Raw genomic sequence first — 24780 nt, 5'->3', positions numbered from 1 at the left:
TCTAGACCGCAGGGGAGAAGGTGGCGGCATCATACAACTACTTCAAGTGCGGCTTAGGGAGGCATAGCCTCCTATGCCGGCAGCAGAAGCCGGCAGGGGAGTGACTACTCACCCTGCTGCTCTGCCGTCAGCAAAGACTGAATATAATAATTCTAGGAGATATCTATCTCTGCCTGAATTAATAAAACGATACACAAGGGTAAACCGGGAACATGTATGAAAGTATACTAAAGCACATAGGCTCTCTAGCCTAGCGCAGGGTGAGACTCCGGTTACCTATATCACCGAAACTCTAACGTATACGATCAATAGGAAATGTATGCAATGTTATGTATAAATCTTTACGAGTATAATGTACCTAAATAGCTTATATTTTATTAATGCTATTACCACTAGGAAAGTAGACTTATATTATGCATGAAAGTAAACTGAAGCGCGTAGACTAGGTAGCCTAGCGCGAGCGAGGTTTGGTTACCTAAATCGCCGAAACTCTAAAGAATACATTCGACATATATATCATCCCAGTAATACTTTAATTGAATAGACTCAAAATATAAATGCTATTACAACCGGGAATGTCGTTCGACTAACTAAATAACACATGCGTTATGAACGACAGCGCCCATGGCACCTCCGGTGATCGGCTAAGCTCCAAACACTTAAAATTCCTCTAATTTCACAGTGAAGCAGGAGCTAAAAATTATACACTGTAAAGATCAAATACTCAAATTTCCAGAGGCAGAAGAGGCAGGTGATTGCATGATAAATCAACGAAAAGAGAGCGTATACGATAGACCAACAGGGAAAACCACCATGCGAAACCGCTACAATAATAGGAATGACGCGCCATCTTGGATACAGCACCATCTAGATACTCAATAGTAGTACGGGAGGAAGGGTACCTTGATAACGACTCCCCTTCTATTTTTGCCACTTTCCCCCTCGAAGCGAAAACGCTATTCAGGGTGAAGATCGCTATGTGTCGTATCAAGATATACGTCCCCTGATTTATGCGATATCCTTAAGAGAAATTTTAAGGATATTTGTGCCAGGAGTTAGAATTCTGGAGACTTGAAGGTAAATTCTCTAGGAATATCACTGTAGCAAATATCCCTTAGAAAGCTACTTATAGGAACCTTCCATCAGGACGACATGGCTTGAGCCCAAAAAAACAATTTTTTATATATGTTAATGTAATTGTAACTCAAAAATATCGCTGTTCTTTTCTATGAGACTTCTAGATTCTACTTCGGCGCCAGCCGTCTGATGGGCGTGAGCTATACAGGATGATTCTAGAGTGGGTCTGACCCAAGGCGTCATGTTGGGTAATGCTAGTCCAGGGAGCGTCTCGTCCGAAAGGAACATTTGGGAGTTTTGGTCTCTCATTTATAAAGGACAGGTAACGAACGAGAGGGGAGAGATTAGACTAATAAACCTCTGGTGCTTGGAGACATTCTCCAAGCTACACCATCTGTGACTCGGAAAATTAGTGACTACACACAACTATAGAATATCTTGAAGAATTTAAAAATTCATCTGTTTCAACATCAGAAGCTGTGATCCTACATATCAACCTTTTACTGTATATCTGAAACTAAGAAATGTCGTCTGTCTCTCACTGCATAGAAGTTTGTGAAGTCAACTCAAGACCTACTTCTGCGTGAGAACTTTCCATATTATTAATGTTTCTGGTGTACCGTGAGTATTCGGTGGATCTTGTATAATACTGTAAATATCTATATTAAATCTTACATATAGTTATATTTTATGTTGGCTGGCTATCATTTTCATTTGCTGCTATTGTTTTGCTATTATTTAGTAAACCTTTTTAGTAGATTTGCATAATCTACATCATGTACGATACTTGAACGTAACACTCGCCCATATCAGGTACTATCAAGTTTTATCAGTGAAAAATTCATGTCCATCCTCATTTCACTATTTGTGTATTAAAAAATATCTGGGAGTATTCCAATCCAACAACTAAGAATTCAGTTCACTGAAAATTTTAATGATCGGTAAAGAAGATTGTCAACAAAAATCAGAGAAGAGAAATCAATGGATTGAAAGTAAAGGTAATAGGGGATGCCCAAACCCCTTTATTAATACTGTTTGGGTCAAACAAAAGGCAATTTTACACTGTGGGAAAAGGGACACTGTAATAGTGAGAATGTTAGAGATAAATTGAAATTGAATGAAAAAAGGCTGCACTGTACAACAGAATGAGATTATTTGAGACATAATAACAAATAAATAATAATCAAAGGAATACCACCAACGTACCTCTGGTGATTTCAAGCTTTGTGAGGGAACATCATCCAATGCAACACTGCCAAACACTTCATGCAATTTGTTAACTTTGTTGATAACTTGGTTCACGTCCCAGTCCCCTTCACCATCCTATAAAAATGGAAAAAAATTAATATCATCAACCAAATTGACACTACTGGGAAGGATGAATTCTCATTCAGTAGTCGTTACGGTTTTTAAGAGTTTACCTTAGAAATTGATTAATATTCTTCTGTGGTGAAATTCTGAATTCAGACTTGCCCCAAGTGATGGTATATATAAATGGAGAGAGTAGACAAGTTCATGCTACGCTTATGGTCAATCTGCAATAGGGCAAGATGGTGGAAAATCCTTAAAACAAAAATAAATCTTAAATAAAAATTTCAAGACTTATCTGAAATTCCTGTACCATTCATTCAATTAATGAAAAGCTTTAGACAAACTATAAAAAATACTAAAACAACTTTACCATGATGTACACCAAAATCCTTTATTACAACTGAAAAGAGGCAGAGGTGAATACAGTGGTAATTATGTAAACAGTCCTCTTCAAGCCACCAATATTTTGCTTTTTCATTCTTCCTTAGTATAAACAATTAAACATAAAAATCCTAGTTAATAGGAGTTGGAAGACTGGTGGGAACTTGCAAGAAATCCAGGTAAGTACTGAAATAATTAATCTAATATGACAAATTGTAAAGTAATTTGCATTTTTCCTAACAATACAAACCTAAAGCTATTTATAGGGATATTACTTTTGGCACAGCTGAAAGACAAGCCATTAGACTTTTATGCGAGGGTTAACCATCCACCTCATCCGAGGAAGAGGTGGGGGTAGTAGTTACCCCACTCACTCACACACCTGAACTGTGAATGGTGAACCACACTTTGCTTGGAGGTAAGACTTCAAGGGGGGATTGGTGCTGGGGGGCCAAATTGTATAAATAGCTACAGGTTTGTATTGTTAGGAAAAATACAAATTAATTCCAAATTTGTCATTTGTTCCATCACTAAATACAATCCAACACTATTTACAGGGGTTGACTTACCCTTTAGAGGGTGGAAGTCCATGGCAACTGGCCTTTTGGCTTTGACACAGGGTTATCCCCTTTGAATGTTTTGCACAAAATTGGTGGAAACCCTGCACCTCGCAAAAACTATGCTATACATGTTCTGTGGCCTAGGCAAGCTGTGTGCCTGTCTTATTAGCACTGTGACTGGTTCAGGTATGAGTTTTCAGAGTCATCGGACTCTTCCGAGGGTACCATGGACATTACCCAATCCCACCTCGCCACGGGGTATGGGTACGTAACGAGTATATCTATCTATACCAAGTTGCACAAGGAAAATGGTTCAACCTGCAGATAGTAGAGGTCAGCTTTGTAGAGTACAGTCATTCATCCATGATTTAACCATGGTTAAACTCTACCCTCCCTCATCTGCTCTTTGTCCATCAATGAGCCAGAGGTTTTCAAACCTTTGTGTAGCCACAACTGGATCCATGGAGAACGTCTCCATGTTCCTGTGGGTCACGTCTTGCAGGAAGTGGGTGGTGAAGGTCATTTGATGATTCTATATGCCCGCTGACAAAGCCTGCATCACAGAGTAGTCTTATAAATGCTAGGTCGTATTCCTGCCCCTAACATTATGAGCTCTCAGTCTCTTTTATGAGGAGAATGAAAAGGATTCGATGCTTGGTGCATGAACTAATGAATGCGAGACTAGAATGTGTCCTTGGTGATCTTTCTCTTGACTTTCCCAAGCTGATGAAGAGTGCTGACACTCGGGAGCGAGCTCTTGTAGTTTCCTAGAGGTAGGGTCTCCAGTTTCTCTTTAGCATAGTAACCATTGATCTGGATCATTGGTCATGCTGTGTAGGACTCCTAGACCAAAGGTTCCACATTCTGGTATCTGAGCTGACAGAAACGAGGTTGAACATTACTTGGCCCATCGTCGTGAATGAGAGGTTATGGGCGTCCCATGGGGTTCGCCGACTCTCTTGGCCAAAGCCAACACAAGGTCAGGTGAACTTCTACTGCTTGGAGTCCTGGATTGAAGTTTCCGTTACGACTACGGACTGTAGGCTCGAAACTCCGTATGAGGAGGGGCATTGCTGACATGAAGGAGAGGTTAATTCCTTTTGGTCTGAAGGTAAGGCTCAGGGACTAGTGGTGGCCTTTCATTGCCGAGACCAAAAGAAGCTTTCCTCTCAAAGGCAACCGAGGCACACCCCTAATGCTGCCATAGAAGTATCAAGGGGAGGGATACCCCTTCCATGACACCAACTTACAGTCCACTTAGTCTTAATGGACAAAGCCAAAGATCTAAACAGGTATCCAGACATTCTCTTTTGCAACCTGTTGCAAGAGAGACTCCCTGAGAGAAGAGCAACCTTATTAACACCCAGGTCAACCTTCTGGTTCAAATAACAGTACTGTTTCCTTTAGTGATTTGGTCCCGCCCCCACTCCATAGAGGCTCTAACGAGGCGGCATCCCCTTCGAGAGATTGTTGGGACTCTCTGTCTTGTACTCAGCCTCAGACACCATTAACCAGGAGAAGGTTACGAAGTATGCCATGCAGGATATTTCGTGGCTGGACCTCTGGTTGGGATCTGTGGGCTACTTGATTAGATCTTAGGACTAGTCACGTGAGTCCACAAGGAATTCGATGAAGATCTCCCTAATGTCCAGCACCAGGATGATCGAGTTCCTAACTCACCGGGTTGTTAACCTGGGGGCGAATACCATCTTTAAGAGAAGGGACTCGATCATCGAAAGGATACATCGACAGCTCCCATAAGCCAACGTTTTTAGGTTGACAAACTCTTCCTACGAGGGGAGTTCTTTCTTCAACCCGGAAGATGTTAAGCAGGTGGTGGAGAGGTGGAGGAAGTCCAACCAGGACTCCCTCCTCTAAAGGGCCCTAACATCACGACCCTATCAACCTCCGCCACAGAAGAAACAACCCTCTTCTAAATAGCTGACAAATGGAGTAGGGTCCCAAAACAGTTGGGCCCAAGCATGTCTTAGAAGTCCTTACAAGGCAACTGTAGAGGTTCAAAATCCCCCCCGTGGAGGGAAAGGTAATAATTGATATGGCAGATGCCGATCTTGCTAGGACAGGCAATCCTCCCACATGTCCACCTGTTCAAGGATGCCTGCAAAGGTGGCTGCAGATTGGGGCCAAACCCTGGATGGTTTAGGTGATTCGTTCAGGGTATCGCGTCCCGTTCATTCAGTCTCTCCCTCCGAAGACTCAGGATCCAGTCCCAATAAGCTTCTAATGCAAAGGGATCCGCAAAGGAGCTGGCCTTTCTGGCCAAAGTCCAAACCATATTGGAGAAGGGTGCTCACCAAGAGGTCCTCGATGTGCTTCCAGGCTTCTTCAGTTGACTCTTGTGAAAAAGGCGTGGAGGCTGGAGACCAGTAATCGATCTCTCGGCCTTGATCAGGTATGTCAGTCAAACACCCTTCAAGATGGAGACAGCCAACACGGTGAGACAAGCAATAAGACAGCAGGACTTCATGTGTACAATGCATCTCAAGGACGCATACTTCCAGATCCCAGTCCATTTATATTCAAGAAGTATCTAAAAATCATGTTTAACCAGATACAATACCAGTTCAATGTGTCGTGCTTCAGTCTTTCTATGGCATATCAGGTCTTCACAAGTGTTCGCCCTAGTGTCATCATGGGCTCACAGAATCGGAATACAACTCCTAAAATATCTGGACGACTGGCTGATTCTAGCAGACTTCTGAGGCTTTACCAAAATCTGGGGATCATGGTAAACCTTGAGAAGTCATAATTGCTTCCCTCTCAAAGACTGGTATACCTAGGCATGATAATAGACACCAAACAGCATAAAGCATTTCCTTAAGACGAAAGAATTCAGAGGCTCAGGAAGATAGTAAGACCCTCCTCAGGCAAGATGATCTTCCAGCCTAGAGCTGGGTGCATCATCTAGGCCACCTACCATCTCTAGCTTGTCTAGTACCCAACGGGTGCCTCAGGATAAGATCCATTCAGTGGCACCTCAAGTCCCAGTGGAATCAGGCCCCAATTCTCCGGGCTTTAGTCAAGAGTCCCAACGGTACCGCTTCTTAAAACTCTGAGATAAGAGCAACCTTCCAGCAGGCAAGGGGTACCAGCCCCTTTGAGGAGAACTCTGTTTTGAACTCCGGCTTGTTTCTCAGGCAACAAACGATGTCAACCTTCAACTTGAGCTACAACTCGTACATGGGAAACAGAGAGTGCAGCCAAGAGGATCACCTGTAAGTGCTGGAACTCTCCCTTCCGTTGTGGGGAGAATCGCCAACTATGGCAGCAGATGTTGATCATGTCTTTCCTGTCCGCGGAAAAGACTTCCTTCGCCCATTGATTTCCCCTTTAGACGATTCTTCCAGCGAAGAAAGAGATTCATTCATCCACTACCCTGCCAAGGGAATAGTCCCTCCACCAGCCACTATGCAGCAAAGTTCCTGCTTGCTAGAAGGATCATCGACAGCGGCAGCAAACAGCGGCCACCTTTCTCATCTGTGAGAGAATCTTCCTTTTCCTTGGTCTCCCCTCTGGGGGTTTCCTCCCAAGGGAATTGGGTTCGCTCATTCTCCGCCATTGCCCTTCAGAGCAGGCCACATCATTAGCAGTCTTGTCTCGTTAGAAGACTCGTCTCACCTACGCCATAGATCCTGAGAGATAAGACAGGAATGGGATTCATCCATCCCCACCCCTTTGGGAACAGTCCAGCAGACTCGTCTCGCCAGCAAGAATCGTCTTGCCCAGTAGGCTCGTCTCACCAGCAAAAATCGTCTTGCCCAGCTGACTGGACACACCACTCGACCTCATCCACTACTCCTGATGGACATCTTGAGAGAACCCCATCAGTGACTACAGCAACACGTGAACATCTTTCAAAAAGCAGTATCTTCATTGTGACTTCATGTCTGGAGACTATCCAGCTCCTCCTCTCTCAGGGAGTCTCTCCCGCAACAGGCTGCAAAAGAGAATGTCGGGATACCTGTTTAGATCTTTGGCTTTGTCCATTAAGGCTAAGTTGGTATCATGGAAGGGGTATCTCTCCCGTTGATACTTCTATGCTAGTATTAGGGGTGTTCCTTGATTACCTTCGGGAGGAAAGCTTCTCTGGTCTCGGCAATGAAAGGCCACTGCTAGTCCTTGAGCCTTACCTTCAGACCGAAAGGAATTAACCTCTTCCCCAAGTCAGCATTGCTCCTCCTCATATGGAGTTTCAAGCCTATGGACCCTTAGTCATAAAGGAAACCTCGATCCAGGATTCCAAGCAGCAGATGTTCACCTGACCTTGATGACAGGTCTCCCGCTCGTGTTGGCTTCAGCCAAGATAGTCAGCGAACCCCACGGGACGCACATAACCTCTCTCATTGGGAGGGAGAAGATGTTTCTGTTGGGGAGGTGGCCTAAAACACAAGTGCTTAATCTGTTTCTGAGGAGTGGGCAACCTTGGAGCCACTGCTCTACTTACTATGGGGCTTAGTTGCAGTTTCTATAACTTCTCCATGGCTTTAGTAACATCCGAGGACGGAAAAATGAAAGGACAATTAATTAGATCAGAGTTCCTAAAACTGTAGCATCTCTAGGGGATATTTTGTCTTGAGCATCTTGCTTAGACAGCTTCACGACTCTTCAATACACAATTTCCTCAAAGGAAAACCTTCTTAGCCCAAGATCTTGAGAGTTCCATGAACTATTTCCACATGGTTTCATCTTTGAGCTTCCTAGAAACGGCAAAGCAAGAGTGTACCCCAGACCAGTGGTCTATCCACGAGCAAGTCAGGATGTCTGACATGGCGGCTACCACTATGTTTACCAATTCCGGTCCTGAAATTGTAGCTGGTAAATTCAGTAGTCTTTCCACCGGAACTAAAGGTACTAAATTTGCCACATACGGGTCAATGGGAAGAGGGTTCTGAAAGGCGCCAGAGTTAAAGTAAAAACGTCTCTTGCGCAGCAGAAGTAATGGCGGAAGTTTTGATGATCTACTTGCTTTTAATGAATTTTCATCAGCGGAGACTTGTGTTAAAAAACCCAAGTGTGTCCTTAGTCGGGTTGGAAAGGGCAACGTCAAACTCAAGTCCGGGGCTCTGACACTGTGGGAAGGTAGCATCGATAGTGCACCGTCTGTTAGCAGTCTGAGCTAAGGGAGGCTCATCTAAACCTCTTAGATGGTGGGTTAGGCTCATGAACTTGATGAAGAGGGGCTTCCGAGCTCAATGCCGGGGCCTCAAGGGGGAATACATCAATAAAGCTTGTACTCACATGTGCCAAGAGGTTTTCCAGGACATCATCAATGGCGACGATATTCCAGTGACCATGTTGTCTCAATAGAGCTCTTTACTTTTCCTCAAACATCCTTCCTTTCCCTTGATTAATAATGGGAAGAGGCAAAAGAAAAAAATGCAGGAATCTGGTTCACTCCCATCAAAGAGCATTCTTCTCTATATCCTAATTGGGAAGTGGAGGAGTTGAAGTCTCTCTCGGAACTCTTATTACAAGGCTACAGAGAGTTCTCAGTACTCTTAACATCTTGGACGCCTACAGCGAGGACCAAGTCTACGTCGTCTGCCAATCCGTTCTTCTACATTCAATATCGGAGTGATCCTCGGGAAGGAAGACACTCTCTGTGCATGCTTTCTGTACCTGTAAAGAATTATTTGAAAAAGAAGCTTTCTGTACCAATAAAGAATTAACTGAAAAAGAATAGCGTTCCAAAGAACGCTTATCCTGATAAACATGATCGGCAAACTGAGTGTAAGAACAGGGTCTATCTTGGTGATTAGTAGGTTTGTCTCTAGAGTAAGATACAAGGTTCTTAGTTACATAGGATGTATTTTCATCTCTCTGGTTCCCAGCCAAAAGTTTATGAAATTCAGGGGGAACTCTGAACCCATGTGGAAATACTCTAGCACACCCTCTAATATCAGGTGGGCATATAGATACACTCTTCTTAGCATCATCAAGATGCGGAGGAATACTTTCAAGTGCAGAGAAGGTGTCATCATGTTTGGATACGTCGGCGTGTTCAGATTTATGAATCTGAACGTTTGGCCTGACTGTATTCTTAGGAGAATTTCTTGGAATGGCAGGAATAGTTACATTCGACTTTCCAGCTTTAGTAAGCTTGGAAAGAGAAGCCTACTTGGAGCATGAAGGTACAGTATTGCCAACTCTGGTGGGGGGGACACAGACGAAGCAGTCTCACCACCCTCCTAGTAGAGAAGTGAAAAATCTCTCGACAGAGAGAATCTCAAATCATTCATGAAATCATTCTCGACTCATTCCAGGCACTCTTTAGAGGAGTTTTCTGCCAATTACCCATAGGTGTACGAGGTAAGCCTTTTTTGTTAATATGAGTTGGAGAATAGTAATCAGGATCGTCCAATGGGACTGCCTCAGTACAAAGGGAAATGGCAGGCTCAACGATAAGGTCCTTTCGGGAATAAGGTGAATATTCTATCTGCATAGTCTAACAAATATAAATCCCCACTGGGGTGAGGAAGATCTAGACATAATATAGACATGGTATAGAAGCATCAAGCAGATCTGGCTCAGGGAGCACAGCTGCCATAGCCAGAGGTTCCGCAATAAGAACAGATCAATTTTATATTCCACATTATTAACATTAGGTGATAACATGTTCACTACGATCATCGTTCTCCGTGACACAAATCTAAGGCCTTCTGACATGAAGAACTAAGTGATAACGTTAGTCGCTGAACCTACCCTATACTTCTCCTCAGAGCTAAGGGTAGTTGGGGCCTCATTAGTAACGTCTCTGCCTGGTGATCACCAGATGGGAGTCCAAGTCCCGCTCAAACTCGTTTGTTCCTTTAGTGTCTGCGACCTTACCATAATTGTGAGCTAAGGATAGGGGGGTTTGGGGGAGCCTATAGGTCTAACTGCTGAGTCATCAGCAGCCAATACCTGGCTCTCCCTGGTCATAGCTTGGGTGGAGAGGGGGCTTGGGTGCTGATCATGTGATATTTGGTCAGTCTCTAGGGCGTTGTCCTGCTTACTAGGGCAATATCACTGTCCTTTGCCTCTGCTATTCATGAGCGGCCTTTAAACCTTTAAAAGAAAGCAGAGGAGAATGATCTCTCTTGGCTCGCTTCTTACTGCGAGAATGATATCTATCCAACTGGGAGGATGATCACTCCCTACAATACTCACACGGAAATTCCACCGACCATCTTTTTCCTTGACACAACAATCATACCGGATCCTCACTCAGCTCATGCAGTTACCACAAAGGCAACCATTAAGGCCCAGGCAGGAACGCATAACATTCGATATAGTCGAAAGGTACACACTCTTAACTTACAAATAATGAAAAACACAAGCACTAAAAGGGAAAAGAGTTGGCGATGTAGTTGTCTGATTGTAGGAGTGAAGGCAGGCACATCCTACTACCTCCACAGCCAGAAGCGTTGTGGGTAAACGTTTGATACAAGAGGGACTCGTTATGGGCAGCAACTGCCTAGCAACGCAACATGACATATTCTACCCATTTCCTTTTGATCGTCTGGACGTAGAAAACGAAACCAGAAGTAACACCATTAAATGATTAAGGAATACCAAGTGTTGGCACAAAGTTGAATTACAGAACTTTGCCTCATTTCATTATTTCCATTGTGATTCAGCATTTATTTTTTCCTGACAAACCACCAAATTATTAACCTCACATGTTTTCATTAGGTGAAATTCTCATAGTAAACTTTTGAGTAAAAGTATATTACTGTCATTTTCCTATGTAACAAACTTTCATAAAGAATGAAAAAAAGAGTGACTTGTGATAACTATTCCTCAACAATATAAACAAAATACAAAACAACATACTTTTGGATGTCCATCCTTATCCAAGACTTGCATGAGGTCCAAAAGGTCACTGGTATTGTCCTTGCCAGAGTACTCTTTGACTGTTTTTTCCAAACCCATGAACACATAGTGTAACACAACCTGGGTTCCTGTAAAGTTACCATGAAAATACAACTGCATTAAAAAATAAAATTTAAAAATGCAAGGCACATATGAAAAAAATATTGCAATTGCAATAAATGTTTAATAAAATTCCAAACTAGAGTACACTAATTATCCCTTTTACCCCCAGGCTCTTTGGAAATTTCCAACCCTTAACCCCCAAAGGGTTATTTTTTCCCCAGCACATTTTGCAGTATATTTTTTTTAAATTGCTCTAAAAGCCTTAATTTTTGTCATAGAGAGGTCAGGTTGGTCTCATTCTCTTGGAAAATGCCTGAAATTTCTCAAAAAATAATAAAAAATATGAAAAAAAAAATTTTATACCATTTTTTTGCAAGGACGTACCGGTACGTCCATGGGGATAAAGGGATGAGTTTTGTGAAACGTACCAGTATGTCCTTTGGGGGTAAAAGGGTTAAGTTCAATACAGTATCAAGAATGTGGAATTTATATTCAATGACATACCCATGGGCATTTCCTTTAGTTTGAGATGTGCAAGTCTAATGACATCACGATGAGTCCAGCCATGAGCACTTGAGTGTCGAGTTACTTCCAATGCCAAACGCTGGGGTTCCCAACTAAGATACCACTCATTCACAGCTCTTCGAAGGCCACGGCCCCAGCCTGAATTGATTAAATGATACATAGGACATAATTCATATACATATGAATATATTTTGATCATTACTGTAATTAACAATATTTAAGCAAACAGAGTACTGTAGTAAAAATTCTTAATTTTCTCTAAATGCCTAAGGTTCTCTTTCTCTACCTATCACAATGCAATAAAATGTTATTTTGATAATAAATTAATTTTTGAATATACTTACCCGGTGATTATAATAGCTGCAACTCTGTTGCCCGACAGACAACTCTACGGTAAAAACTCGCCAGCGATCGCTACACAGGTTGCGGGTGTGCCCAACAGCGCCATCTGTCGTCCAGATACCCAGTACTCAATGTAAACAAAGAACTCAATTTTCTCCTCGTCCCACTGCGTCTCTATTGGGGAGGAAGGGAGGGTCCTTTAATTTATAATCACCGGGTAAGTATATTCAAAAATTTATTTTATTATCAAAATAACATTTTTCAATATTTAACTTAGCCGGTGATTATAATAGCTGATTCACACCCAGGGGGGTGGGTAGATACCAGCAATATATGTTTACATTATTATGAGCTAAGAGTTTTTATTTCATTTTAGAAGTTATCAAAATAACAAAAACAAAATAAATAGGTACCTGGTAAGGAAGTCGACTTGAACAATTACTCTGCCTTTTTAAGTACGTCTTCCTTACGGAGCCTCGCGATCCTCTTAGGATGCTGATCGACCCCTAGGATCTGAAGTATCAAGGGTTGCAACCCATACAACAGGACCTCATCAAAAGCCCTAATCTAGGCGCTCTCAAGAAATGACTTTGACCACCCGCCAAATCAACCAGGATGCGAAAGGCTTCTTAGCCTTCCAGACAACCCAAAAAACAACAATAAAAACATTTCAAGAGAAAGATTAAAAGGGTATGGAATTAGGGAATTGTAGTGGTTGAGCCCTCACCCACTACTGCACTCGCTGCTACGAATGGTCCCAGTGTGTAGCAGTTCTTGTAAAGAAACTGGACATCTTTCAAGTAAAATGACGCGAACACTGACTTGCTTCTCCAATAGGTTGCGTCCATTATACTTTGCAGAGATATATTTTGCTTAAAGGCCACGGAAGTTGTTACAGCTCTAACTTCGTGCGTCTTCACCTTAAGCAAAGTTCGGTCTTCCTCACTCAGATGTGAATGAGCTTCTCGTATTAACAATCTGATAAAGTCTGACCAAGCATTCTTTGACAAAGGCAAGGATGGTTTCTTAACTGAACACCATAAAGCTTCAGATTGGCCTTGTAAAGGTTTAGTACGCTTTAAATAGAACTTAAGAGCTCTAACAGGGCATAAGACTCTTTCTAGTTCATTGCCTACGATCTCCGATAAGCTGGGGATATCGAAAGATTTAGGCCAAGGCCGAGAAGGCAGCTCATTTTTGGCTAGAAAACCAAGTTGTAGCGAACAAGTGGCTTTTTCTGACGAAAATCCTATGTTCTTGCTGAAGGCATGAATCTCACTGACTCTTTTAGCCGAGGCTAAGCATACCAGGAAAAGAGTCTTAAGAGTGAGATCTTTCAGGGAGGCTGATAGTAACGGCTCCAACCTGTCTGATATGAAGAATCTTAGTACCACGTCTAAATTCCCTCCAGGGGTAGCCAAACGACGCTCCTTGGTGGTCTCAAAAGACTTAAGGAGGTCTTGCAGATCTTTATGTTTGGAAAGATCTAAGCCTCTATGCCGGAAGACCGATGCCAACATGCTTCTGTAGCCCTTGATAGTGGGAGCTGAAAGGGATCGTCCTTTTCTCAGGTATAAGAGAAAAACAGCTATTTGAGCTACAGAGGTACTGGTCGAGGATACAGAAACTGACTTGCACCAGTCTCGGAAGACTTCCCACTTCGATTGGTAGACTCTAATGGAAGAAGCTCTCCTTGCTCTAGCAATCGCACTGGCTGCTTCCTTCGAAAAGCCTCTAGTTCTAGAGAGTCTTTCGATAGTCTGAAGGCAGTCAGACGAAGAGCGTGGAGGCTTTGGAGTACCTTCTTTACGTGTGGCTGACGTAGAAGGTCTACCCTTAGAGGAAGACTACTGGGAACGTCTACTAACCATCGAAGTATCTCGGTGAACCATTCTCTCGCGGGCCAGAGGGAAGCAACTAACGTCAACCTTGTCCCTTCGTGAGAGGCGAACTTCTGCAGTACCTTGTTGACAATCTTGAACGGTGGGAATGCGTAGAGATCTAGATGTGACCAATCTAGGAGGAAAGCATCTATATGTATTGCTGCTGGGTCCGGGACTGGAGAGCAATAGATTGGAAGCCTCTTGGTCAGCGAGGTTGCAAAGAGATCTATGGATGGTTTTACCCCAAGTGGCCCAAAGTCTCTTGCACACATCCTTGTGGAGGGTCCATTCGGTTGGAATTACTTGCCCTTTCCGACTGAGACAATCTGCTATGACGTTCAAGTCGCCTTGAATGAACCTCGTTACTAGGGAGATGTCTAGACCTTTTGACCAGATGAGCAGGTCCCTTGTGATCTCGTACAACGTCAGTGAGTGGGTACCTCCTTGTTTGGAGATGTACGCCAAGGCCGTGGTGATGTCCGAGTTAACTTCCACCACTTTGCCTCGAAGGAGAGACTTGAAGCTTTTCAAGGCCAGATGTACTGCCAACAGCTCCTTGCAGTTGATATGCATGCTCCTCTGACTCGAGTTCCACAGTCCTGAGCATTCCCGACCGTCTAGTGTCGCGCCCCAGCCTACGTCCGATGCGTCCGAGAAGAGAACGTGGTTGGGAGTCTGAACAGCCAGGGGAAGACCCTCTCTTAGGTTGATATTGTCCTTCCACCAAGTCAGACAAGACTTTATCTTTTCGGAAACCGGGATCGAGACCGCTTCTAGCGCCTTGTCCTTTTTCCAGTGAAAAGCTAGATGGAATTGAAGAGGACGGAGGTGTAGTCTTCCTAGTGACACAAATTGTTCCACGGATGACAGCGTCCCTACCAGACTCATCCACAGCCTGACTGAGCAGCGTTCCTTCTTCAGCATCTTCTGGATGGATAGCAGGGCTTGATCTATTCTGGGGGCTGATCGTCTTGTTGTTCAGCAACGTCCTCATCAGAGGGTTCCTCATCCGAAAACTGATGAGGAAACGGCAACGGAGTGGGCAACGTCTGGCTCGCTGAGTCCGGTCGCACTGGTGGATGCGTGACGGAGCCGGACGCAATATCATGGAACTGCTGCACAGTCTGTGAACTGTCAACAACCATGGGTGCGCGAGGAAGCACAGCGTCAACCCGAGACTGTCTAGACCGTCTGGGTTGTGCAGTCAACACCCTACCGGGTTGCTGAGGTTGACGCACTGCGTCAAAACAAGTCACCTCTGCTGGTTGTTGAACGTCCTGAACGTCAACAACCACCTCCGAGCGTCGCTTAACGTCAACGTGCGGCTGGCAACCCACACTGGGTCGCATCGGTGGAGGGACGACCTCAACTGGCAGACGCGAGTAGGTTACCTCAGCGTCAACAGGGCGCACAACCGACCGGTTGGAAGGTTGTTGGCCAGAAGGTTCGGTAGCAACCTTCTCCGCATTAAAGTCCTCTAACACGGACGCAAGCTTGGACTGCATGTCTTGCAGCAAAGCCCATTTAGGGTCTACGGGAGCAGGTGTGGCAACAGACGGGGTTAGCGACTGAGGCGGTACCGTTTACCATCCCTGAAAGCCTTGTTATGCGTGACATAATTGTACAGCAAAACTTCAAAGGCTCGAAAACAGCTGTGAAGTTGACCTGTAAACAACTTGGAGCGTCTCCTGGCCAGGCGCCAGGGAGAGTCTACGAGAATTGAGAAGTCTATCTGGGCAGAGGCATGAACTCCCAAGCCGAGAACTTCTCTCGTGTCATATCAGACTCTCGCTCTATAAACCAGTTTAAAAGAAGGGAAAGCAAAGGCTGTATCCCCCAAACTCCTCCTGGTGAAAAACCAGTCGCCTAGCCAACGTAACGCTCTCTAGGAGAGCGAGAGAGCACTAGCTTAAAAACAACGGCTTCGAAGTAGCTAGGCCTAGTGTAAGCTCTGACGTTTAGGCGAACGAGGAGCAGCAGTTACAAAAGATCCGGACAAAGATCCTTAAAAAAATCATCATGATTTGATTAAAGTCCATAGGAGGCTAGGCAGCTTTAGGCTCCTCTCCGTCTGACAGAGTCCTCAAGGGAATATCAGTAGGAGGGAGAACAGCAACTTCCTCATCTACAGGAACCTTGTCCGATAAAAGCTGAGTCTCAAGCAAGGGAGAGACCTACCGTGGTGGCAATGCTTTACAAGCAGAGTCCACACTCACTGGTGCATTAGTAGCGGATCAGAACGCAACGTCATGTAACTGCTTGACAGTCTGTGAACTGTCAACAACTGAACTGTCAACCACAACAGGTGCGTGAGGACGCACAGCGTCCACTCGAGACTGCTTTGACTGCCTAGACTGAGCAGTCAAAACAACTCTATAATGCGGAGGTTGACGCACAGCGTCAAAACAAGTCAACTCCGATTGTTAGTGAACGTCTTGAACGTCAACAGGAGCATCAGCAAGTGGCCTAACGTCCAAATGCGGCTGAAAAACCACACTAGACCGCATCGAGTGTGGTTCTAAACAACCTGACTGACGTGACTAAGCTACGCCAACGTCAACAGTAAGCACAAAGGAACGTTAGGTTGGCTGAAAGCCAGGATATCGATGAGATAAACGGCTAGACTCAACGAACTAATCGGCAGAATAGTCTTCCATAAGGGAGGCAAGCATATACTGCATGTCTTGCCATACAACCCATTAAGGATCAACGGAAATGGTTGTGGTAAGAGACGAGGGTAACGTCTGTGACCGCAACACTTTGCCTACAAAACAAGACTCTCGGAGTCTGTGTTACGCTTTTGTTAGGCGGCGAGCAGTTATCCGATGACTGCATAGGGTCAGAGCTGTCCTAATGGCTGTAACCAGGACGCTGGACCTGTCCTGAAAGGACTGACTTTCGCTTAAGGGCTTCGAAACCTTGTGACAGGTTTCTTATGCGAAAAGCCTTCGGATGACGAGGAGAAACAACGTCTCTCTCGTCTTATGGTAGGGGAGATCTTGGTAAGATACACCCGATACCATAGAGGGAAAACGTCTGTTCGTTGGTCAAGGCCTCTCGAACCCATAAGTCGTTTGACATTACTTCTCCCCTGGGCTTGGGAGCATGTAAGAGGTCCCGGACTAGATGAACGACAGGCACGAACAGACGAACCCTCGGACGCAACACTGTAACACTTTGCGCCTCGGACGCAACACTGTAACACTTTGCGCATATCACTTTATCACTTCGATTTTCTGTTTTGCACTTATTTCTACCTGAAACACGCAATTCTACCCTTCATTAAAAGGTAGTAATTGCGAAATCAGTCGTATAATGCAAGCTCATTAATACCAGCAAAAAACAGAAAACATATTTTAAGATAAAAATTTCAGTGGCTGGGGAAGAGACTAAACACTAGTTCATATAAACTACGTTTTCAATCTCTCACCGCACATAGCCTGGGGACGAGAATAAAAACCTAAAAACGTTTTATCCTTCCTCCCCGTACAGCGACTAGGGACGCGAGTAACACGAGAACAACGTTACCCGCTTGAACGGAACGTTTTCTCTCCTCTCTCTCCCTCCGTCTCTATCTCTCTCTCTCTTTCTCTCTTGATTTCGCACCTAAGAGAAGAGCCCAATTATATTTCGTCAAAAAAACATGTTATTTGACTAAAGGAAAAAACTGAAAGGTTTTTCAAATAAAAAGTTCCTTTAAATTAGAATTTAAAACATTTAAGCTAAGAAAGAATGAACAAAACGTCAGAATCGATTTACTCTTACTGCAAAGTGAAACCGTGATACACTCTCTCTCTATCGTAACGATAGAGCGCATGTTGAACGTCCTGAACGTCAACAACTGCGTAGCATAAATAAACTAAACGTTAGTTCATCTTTGAAAACAGTACGAAGACTATCAAAGAAATTCTTCCATAAAATATTACATTTAAAAAGTTTTAAATCCTTAGCTCTTTAAAAGCTAATTACGATATAAAGGGCTCAACGTTGATTAACTTCGGTTTCCAAGTTAGGACCGCCTACTCTCAGGAAAGGTCTATATAAACAAAACATTAAAATTTATTTTTATATGTTTATAATAAATGGAAAGTTAATCGAAGAGGCCTAATAAAGGCGGAGAGATATAAAATATATAGAGGAAAATCTATAACGTGATAAGATAATTACTAAAAGCCTCAACACACTTCCGTCTAAGGGAAGGGTCGGCCATTTAAAAGTGAAAGAAAGTCCATACTCTCTTTGTCACCATAATTAAATCTATCCAAAACGAGTTCAAGATTTAAGATGAAGATAAAACACCTGCATAGCGAAAGCTCAAAACTAGAATAAAGTACTTCACCAATTAGTTGTGAAAAAACTCCAGTTTAGCAACAGCGAGTAAGTACGTCTTGTCGATAGCTCGACAGAGAAAAAATTGAGTTCTTTGTTTACATTGAGTACTGGGTATCTGGACGACAGATGGCGCTGTTGGGCACACCCGCAACCTGTGTAGCGATCGCTGGCGAGTTTTTACCGTAGAGTTGTCTGTCGGGCAACAGAGTTGCAGCTATTATAATCACCGGCTAAGTTAAATATTGAAAAAAGATTATATGAGCAGAAAGCACAAATGACACCATAAGCATAACTATATTCAATCAACCTTTCTGATTTGCATTAAATCTAACTATTATACAATTGTCCAAAGAGTGTTAAGTAAATATGGGCCAAAATTTTACCATAAGTACTGTGCTGGATAAATATACAATTGTATAAAAGGGCCAGAAACATTAAGGAAAAAAATACTATTTATTTAAAATTATACCAGTATGACCAGATTTCTTTGATATCATCTTTGAAATCTGGATGAAAAGGAAGAAAAGGTGAGTGCTCCTGCAGAGTTCTCGCACTGCTGAATGCGCATCTGTGACAAGCTTCTTTTGGTCTCCTTGTTTAGATGCTACAGCTAAACACAAAACCTGAAAAAACAAGAGAGAAAGGGGTGTGAAAAAGTGTAAGGAATTCTGAAGTCCAAACAAAACTAATAGGAGTATTATGATAGCTGTCTTCAAGTTTAAACATAAGTCAAATGATCCATTGAAACTGCTGGGACTTTTACATCCCAACTGCTATAGGATGGGGAGCAATAAAAAAAGGCATAAATATTGAAAGAGTATATAATATTAAGAGTATAAAAGTGAAATATGTATGAATACTATACTGTAATTTTAAAAGGCAGTATCTAAAGTAAGGTATTTGGTATGGAAGAGGGTAAAATTATCTTGACAAATTTGGAAACAATTTATATTTTCCTAACTATAGAAATCTGAGACCTTTGGCAAGGATAGATTATGGATATTAAGCTTTTATAACGAGGTGTAAACAGGTGGCCGGTAGTTACCAGCTGGACCCAGGTTTGTATTAAGGAAAATTACAAATTATCAACAAATTTGTCATTAATTCTGGCACAAATACAAACCTTTGTCCTTTACACAAGAGATTCGTCCATAGGTAGGAGAAAATCCGTATTCCAACTGGTTGGGTACTTATCCCGAGCTACCGAAACTCAAACCATTGGAAGCGGTGCAGTTTAAGGTTTCTTACACCTCGTGTACTGATGGTTTGACAATAGCACAAGATCCATGGCCCATGCAATGCAGGAAGCGGAGCAGAAAATGTGTTCATATCATCTTGAGGCATATACTGTATGTATCAAAGGGTGAGTAATTCAAGAAAAATCCTTTTCCATTAGTGTACTGTATTCACATCCCAGACTGAGAACAGAACCAGAAAAATACTCTGTAAAGGAAAAAATGAAAGCTTGAAGATCTGACATCTCATAGGTAGAAGGTGCTTATTCTCATGTCCTCAGAGACTGATGGTGTTTTAGCTTCTGATGGGTGAATGGGAGAGTGTAGCACCGAGTGACAGATAGGTGTGTCATGTGAAGGCCTGTTGTAGGGTGGTGAGGAGTCTCGCTGGAAATAGCGAGTATGCAATGTGGCATCTCGATGATCTTAAGTACTGTATTCAAAGCTGTCCTGAGAAATATCCTAGTTTAACTCAACACGAGGACGGGTGGTTAGGTTTCAATTCAGGAGAAGGGCTTTTGTCATTGACTGGTTTGAGGGCATGAAAACCTTTCATGGCTTAGACCGGCCTCTGTGAGCAGGAAGAACTCAAGCCACAGATGAAAACTTACTCTTTGTGTGAAAGGATATGCAAATAAAGTTCTATTTCTAAACTTTTTTTCATTCTTTTTTAAGATTTATTGAAATTCATTGTGCTAGGAAATATAAACTGAAATATAAATATATATATTGTGAAGTGAGGGAGTTCTACCCTCCAAAGGAAAAACTTTAGCAGTTCATAATTCTTTTAGTTTGTTTTTTTTTAAAAACGGCTCTGCTCTCATGGTTTTCCCGCCTATGTAACTTAAGAACAGGCCTCTACTAACAAAAGAGGTCTGGTCTACATTATACAGGCCTACGGGCTATTAACTTGTCAAGGCACTGATTCTCCCCTCTTTCCCAGGTCAGCCACAAGATATAAGCCAGATGTGAGAACAAGGGTTCTCATAGACACAGGACATAGTGCCACAAAGAAGAGGACACCTGGTCATGATTGGCCAACACGCGGAAAAGGAAGGTGGGGTCAAGGATGTCATTGGACCTCAAGACAAGAAGACCGCCCCAACAAGTCAAAATCCTCCAATCAAGAGAAAAAAGGGGATGGCCCAAAAATCTCACTGCCCAAGCCTAAGGCCTGCAACGAAAGAAGAATTTAGTTCCAGCCGGAGGGAGTTAGCAGACGTTCCTACCAAAAATCAGGAGAGAGAGAGGAGCCAGTGTCTGCTCCCCTCAGACTTCATAGGCACGAAATCCGCATGTCGCTAAAAGAATAACTCATGTGTAACTCAAGGAAGAACTCAACAAATCCCCCCCCCCCCCCCCGAGTCCAGTTGGAGGTACTGAGGTCCCCAGAAAACCTGCTGTGAAGAAACAGCGTTACACGAACCCCTGCTTTGATGAGGATTAAGATAAGTACTGACACCTGTGAGAGGGAGAGAATTAACAAGTGCCAAATTTTGAAAAGGTTGCATTGATGGGAATTCCAGGGGAGTGAAGCTGTGGATAATTGTGGGAATAATTTTCTCGTAATAATGTGACAACCTATTTGCACCCAACATCATTTTTGTTTTTCTTATTTTAATAGGAGGAGCGTAAACCAAGTTCTCTTATGTTCAAGTGAAAATAGTTTTTTTTTTATCAACTTTGAAGTGCGAAGTGAGGGCTTTTCTTTTGTTGTTGGGGGCACATAGAGAGACAGCCAAAAACACCTGCAAACATTATTTTCTTTTGTTTTTATGTGATCACCCGTGTACTTTTTTTTTCTTTTACCATAATTATTTTTTTGACATTTATGTTCTGTAGTTTTGTTATACTGAGTGATTTTCGGAAAATAGAAATTGAGTGATACCTTCTTTCTTTTTATTATTATTTTTGCATCTAAATGTATTTGGATTGCTAGAGAGAATTGGTCTTAGTATTTTGTCTTTCGTTTTTTTTACTTTACTGTAATCATTTTTTTTGGTTTATTATACTGAGTGATTTCGGAAAATAGAAATTAAGTGATACCTTCTTTCTTTTATTATTATTTTTGCATCTGAATGTATTTGGATTGCTAGAGAGAATTAAGCTTAGTATTTTGTCTTTTCGTTTTTTTTTACTTTAATCATTTCCTGATTTATTAACTATAAACTCGAAAACATATTCTACTTTGACTTGTCATGTGTATGTTTTCTCCTTAAGAGTTTTGCAATCATTTTTCTTTTTTTTTGTTCGCCTAGTAAGAATAAAACTAGTTATGTATTAGATTATTACAACAGAGTTTCTTTTGTCCGTGATTAGGCTAAGGAGAAACCAAATTGTTCCTACACGAACTCAAATGTTCCAACGAGGTGCAGCTCCAAAATAATATAAACGAACTCGGGTATTTTGAACCGTTAATAATATTAACAGGTTCAGTCATATAAGAGAATTCTGAGTGTCAATTAGACGCTCTGGATGGACACGAAGTCACTGTGTCAAGTGGAGAGTCCGATTGATACTTTCTTTAAAGATCGTAATCTGCACAATTACGTCACAATATATATATATATATACATATATATATATATATATATATATATATATATATATATATATATATATATATGTGTGTGTGTGTGTGTGTTTTTATACGTAGTGAATTGTTACTATCCTAGAATCATTACAAGTTCTTTTAATCTACAAACTAAATTATTTTGACAAGTTGCATCAAATAGAGATAGAGTTAGGCAAATAGAAAATAAAATGAGGCATGATAGTATGAATTCATCATCACAATTCCATGCTACTAAAACGGATGCATAGATAGATCTCTGTGAGTATGAAGTTCTTGATACGTCAGCACAGAAAGTTGAGAAAAACCAAGTGACAGGTGACCTGTCACACACATGCAACCCATAACACTCAATCTGCTGGAATTTTTCAATGATGTCTTCTACTCATTCTTCCTCTTGAAGTTGCATAGTGAAGAATCTAAAGTAGAAAACGCAAAGTACGAAGAACTTTTAGTTCGTCTTCAACAGGGTCGTGCAGGCCAAGGAAGGCACTCCCACAGAGTGAAAGACCACACTAGACTCTTCATAGAGACAGCACTATTATTATTATTATTATTACTTGCAAAGCAATAACCCTAGTTGAAAAAGCAGGATGCTATAAACCCAGGGGCTCCAACAGGGAAAATAGCCCAGTGAGGAAAGGAAATAAGGAAAAATAAAATATTTTAAGAACAGTAACATTAAAACATTTTCTAAATAAACTATAAAAGATTAACAAAACAAGAGGAAGAGAAATAAGATAGAATAGTGTGCCCAAGTGTACCCTCAAGCAAGAGAACTCTAACCCAAGACAGTGGAAGACCATGGTACAGAGGTTATGGCACTACCCAAGACTAGAGAACAATGGTTTGATGTTGGAGTGTCCTTCTCCTAGAAGAGCTGCTTACCATAGCTAAAGTCTCTTCTACCCTTATCAACAGGAAAGTGGCCGCTGACCAATTTCGGTGCAGTAACCCCTTAGTTGAAGAAGAATTGTTTGGTTTATTAAGAGTCTTTTAAGATCTTTGGTGATCAACCTATTCTGAAGAAGTGTTTTAATGCTTTCATTATACCTTGTTTTGAGTATTGTTCTCCTGTCTGGTCTTCAGCTGGTGATTCTGATCTTAATTTGTTGGACAGGCACTTACAGTCTATTAAATTTCTTATTCTTGATCTAGATATTTATCTCTGGCACCATTGTTCAATTAGTTCGTTATGCATGCTGCATAAGATTTTTCATAATTCTGATCATCCTTTACATTCAGATCTTCCCGGCAGTTCCATCCTGTTCATAATACTAGCCATGCATTTAATTTTAATTGCCAGGCCTTCATCATGAGGCTCAATACTACACAGTATTCTAGAAGTTTTATTCCAATTGAGACCAAGTTGTGGAATGATTTTCCTAATCAGGTAGTTGAGTCGGTAGAACTTCAAAAGTTCAAACTTTCAGCAAATGTTTTTATGTTGAACAGGCTGATAAAATGTTATTTTCCTTAGTAAAATAAATTTTTGAATATACTTACCCGGTGATCATGTAGCTGCAACTCTGTTGCCCGACAGAAAAAACCTACGGTCGGGATACGCCAGCGATCGCTATACAGGTGGGGGTGTACAACAACAGCGCCATCTGTCGAGTAGGTACTCAGGTACTTCTTGTCAACAAGAACCAATTTTCTCCTCGGTCCACTGGGTCTCTATGGGGAGGAAGGGAGGGTCCTTAAATTCATGATCACCGGGTAAGTATATTCAAAAATTTATTTTACTAAGGAAAATAACATTTTTCAATATTAATCTTACCCGGTGATCATGTAGCTGATTCACACCCAGGGGGGTGGGTGGAGACCAGCATACATGTTAACATTAGAAGCTAAGTATCCCGTATTTCATTTTAGCAGTTATTCAAAATAACAAACATAAAATTAATAAGTACCTGGTAAGGAAGTCGACTTGAACCATTACTCTGCCTTTTTAAGTACGTCTTCCTTACTGAGCCTCGCGATCCTCTTAGGATGCTGAGCGACTCCTAGGTGCTGAAGTATGAAGGGCTGCAACCCATACTAAAGGACCTCATCACAACCTCTAATCTAGGCGCTTCTCAAGAAAGAATTTGACCACCCGCCAAATCAACCAGGATGCGAAAGGCTTCTTAGCCTTCCGTACAACCCAAAAACAACAATAAAAAGCATTTCAAGAGAAAGATTAAAAAAGGTTATGGGATTATGGGAATGTAGTGGTTGAGCCCTCACCTACTACTGCACTCGCTGCTACGAATGGTCCCAGGGTGTAGCAGTTCTCGTAAAGAGACTGGACATCTTTAAGGTAAAATGATGCGAACACTGACTTGCTTCTCCAATAGGTTGCATCCATTACACTCTGCAGAGAACGGTTCTGTTTGAAGGCCACTGAAGTAGCGACAGCTCTAACTTCATGTGTCCTTACCTTCAGCAAAGCATGGTCTTCCTCATTCAGATGAGAATGGGCTTCTCTAATCAAAAGTCTGATGTAATAAGAAACTGCGTTCTTCGACATCGGTAAAGAAGGTTTCTTAATAGAACACCATAAAGCTTCTGATTGTCCTCGTAATGGCTTTGTACGTCTTAAATAGTACTTAAGAGCTCTTACTGGGCATAGTACTCTCTCT

At 42.2% G+C, this 24780-nt stretch overlaps 1 protein-coding gene across 1 annotated transcript in view; it reads right to left on the bottom strand.

Moving 5' to 3' along the window:
- LOC137629606 (RNA-binding protein Ro60-like) overlaps positions 1-24780 on the bottom strand; it is a 133672-nt gene that overhangs the window by 75154 nt on the left and 33738 nt on the right. Inside the window, exons 4-7 of the mRNA XM_068361089.1 lie at positions 18819-18972; positions 11772-11930; positions 11166-11293; positions 2284-2400 (exon numbers count right to left, since the gene is read on the bottom strand). Coding sequence (XP_068217190.1) covers positions 2284-2400; positions 11166-11293; positions 11772-11930; positions 18819-18972 — 558 coding nt within the window. The remainder of the gene's footprint in view (positions 1-2283; positions 2401-11165; positions 11294-11771; positions 11931-18818; positions 18973-24780) is intronic.

This window comes from Palaemon carinicauda, chromosome 37 (assembly GCF_036898095.1).
Source record: "Palaemon carinicauda isolate YSFRI2023 chromosome 37, ASM3689809v2, whole genome shotgun sequence".
Taxonomy (NCBI): Eukaryota; Metazoa; Arthropoda; class Malacostraca; order Decapoda; family Palaemonidae; genus Palaemon; species Palaemon carinicauda.
The sequence above is the reverse complement of the archived record's forward strand: the minus strand, read 5'-3'. Positions and strand labels throughout refer to the sequence as shown.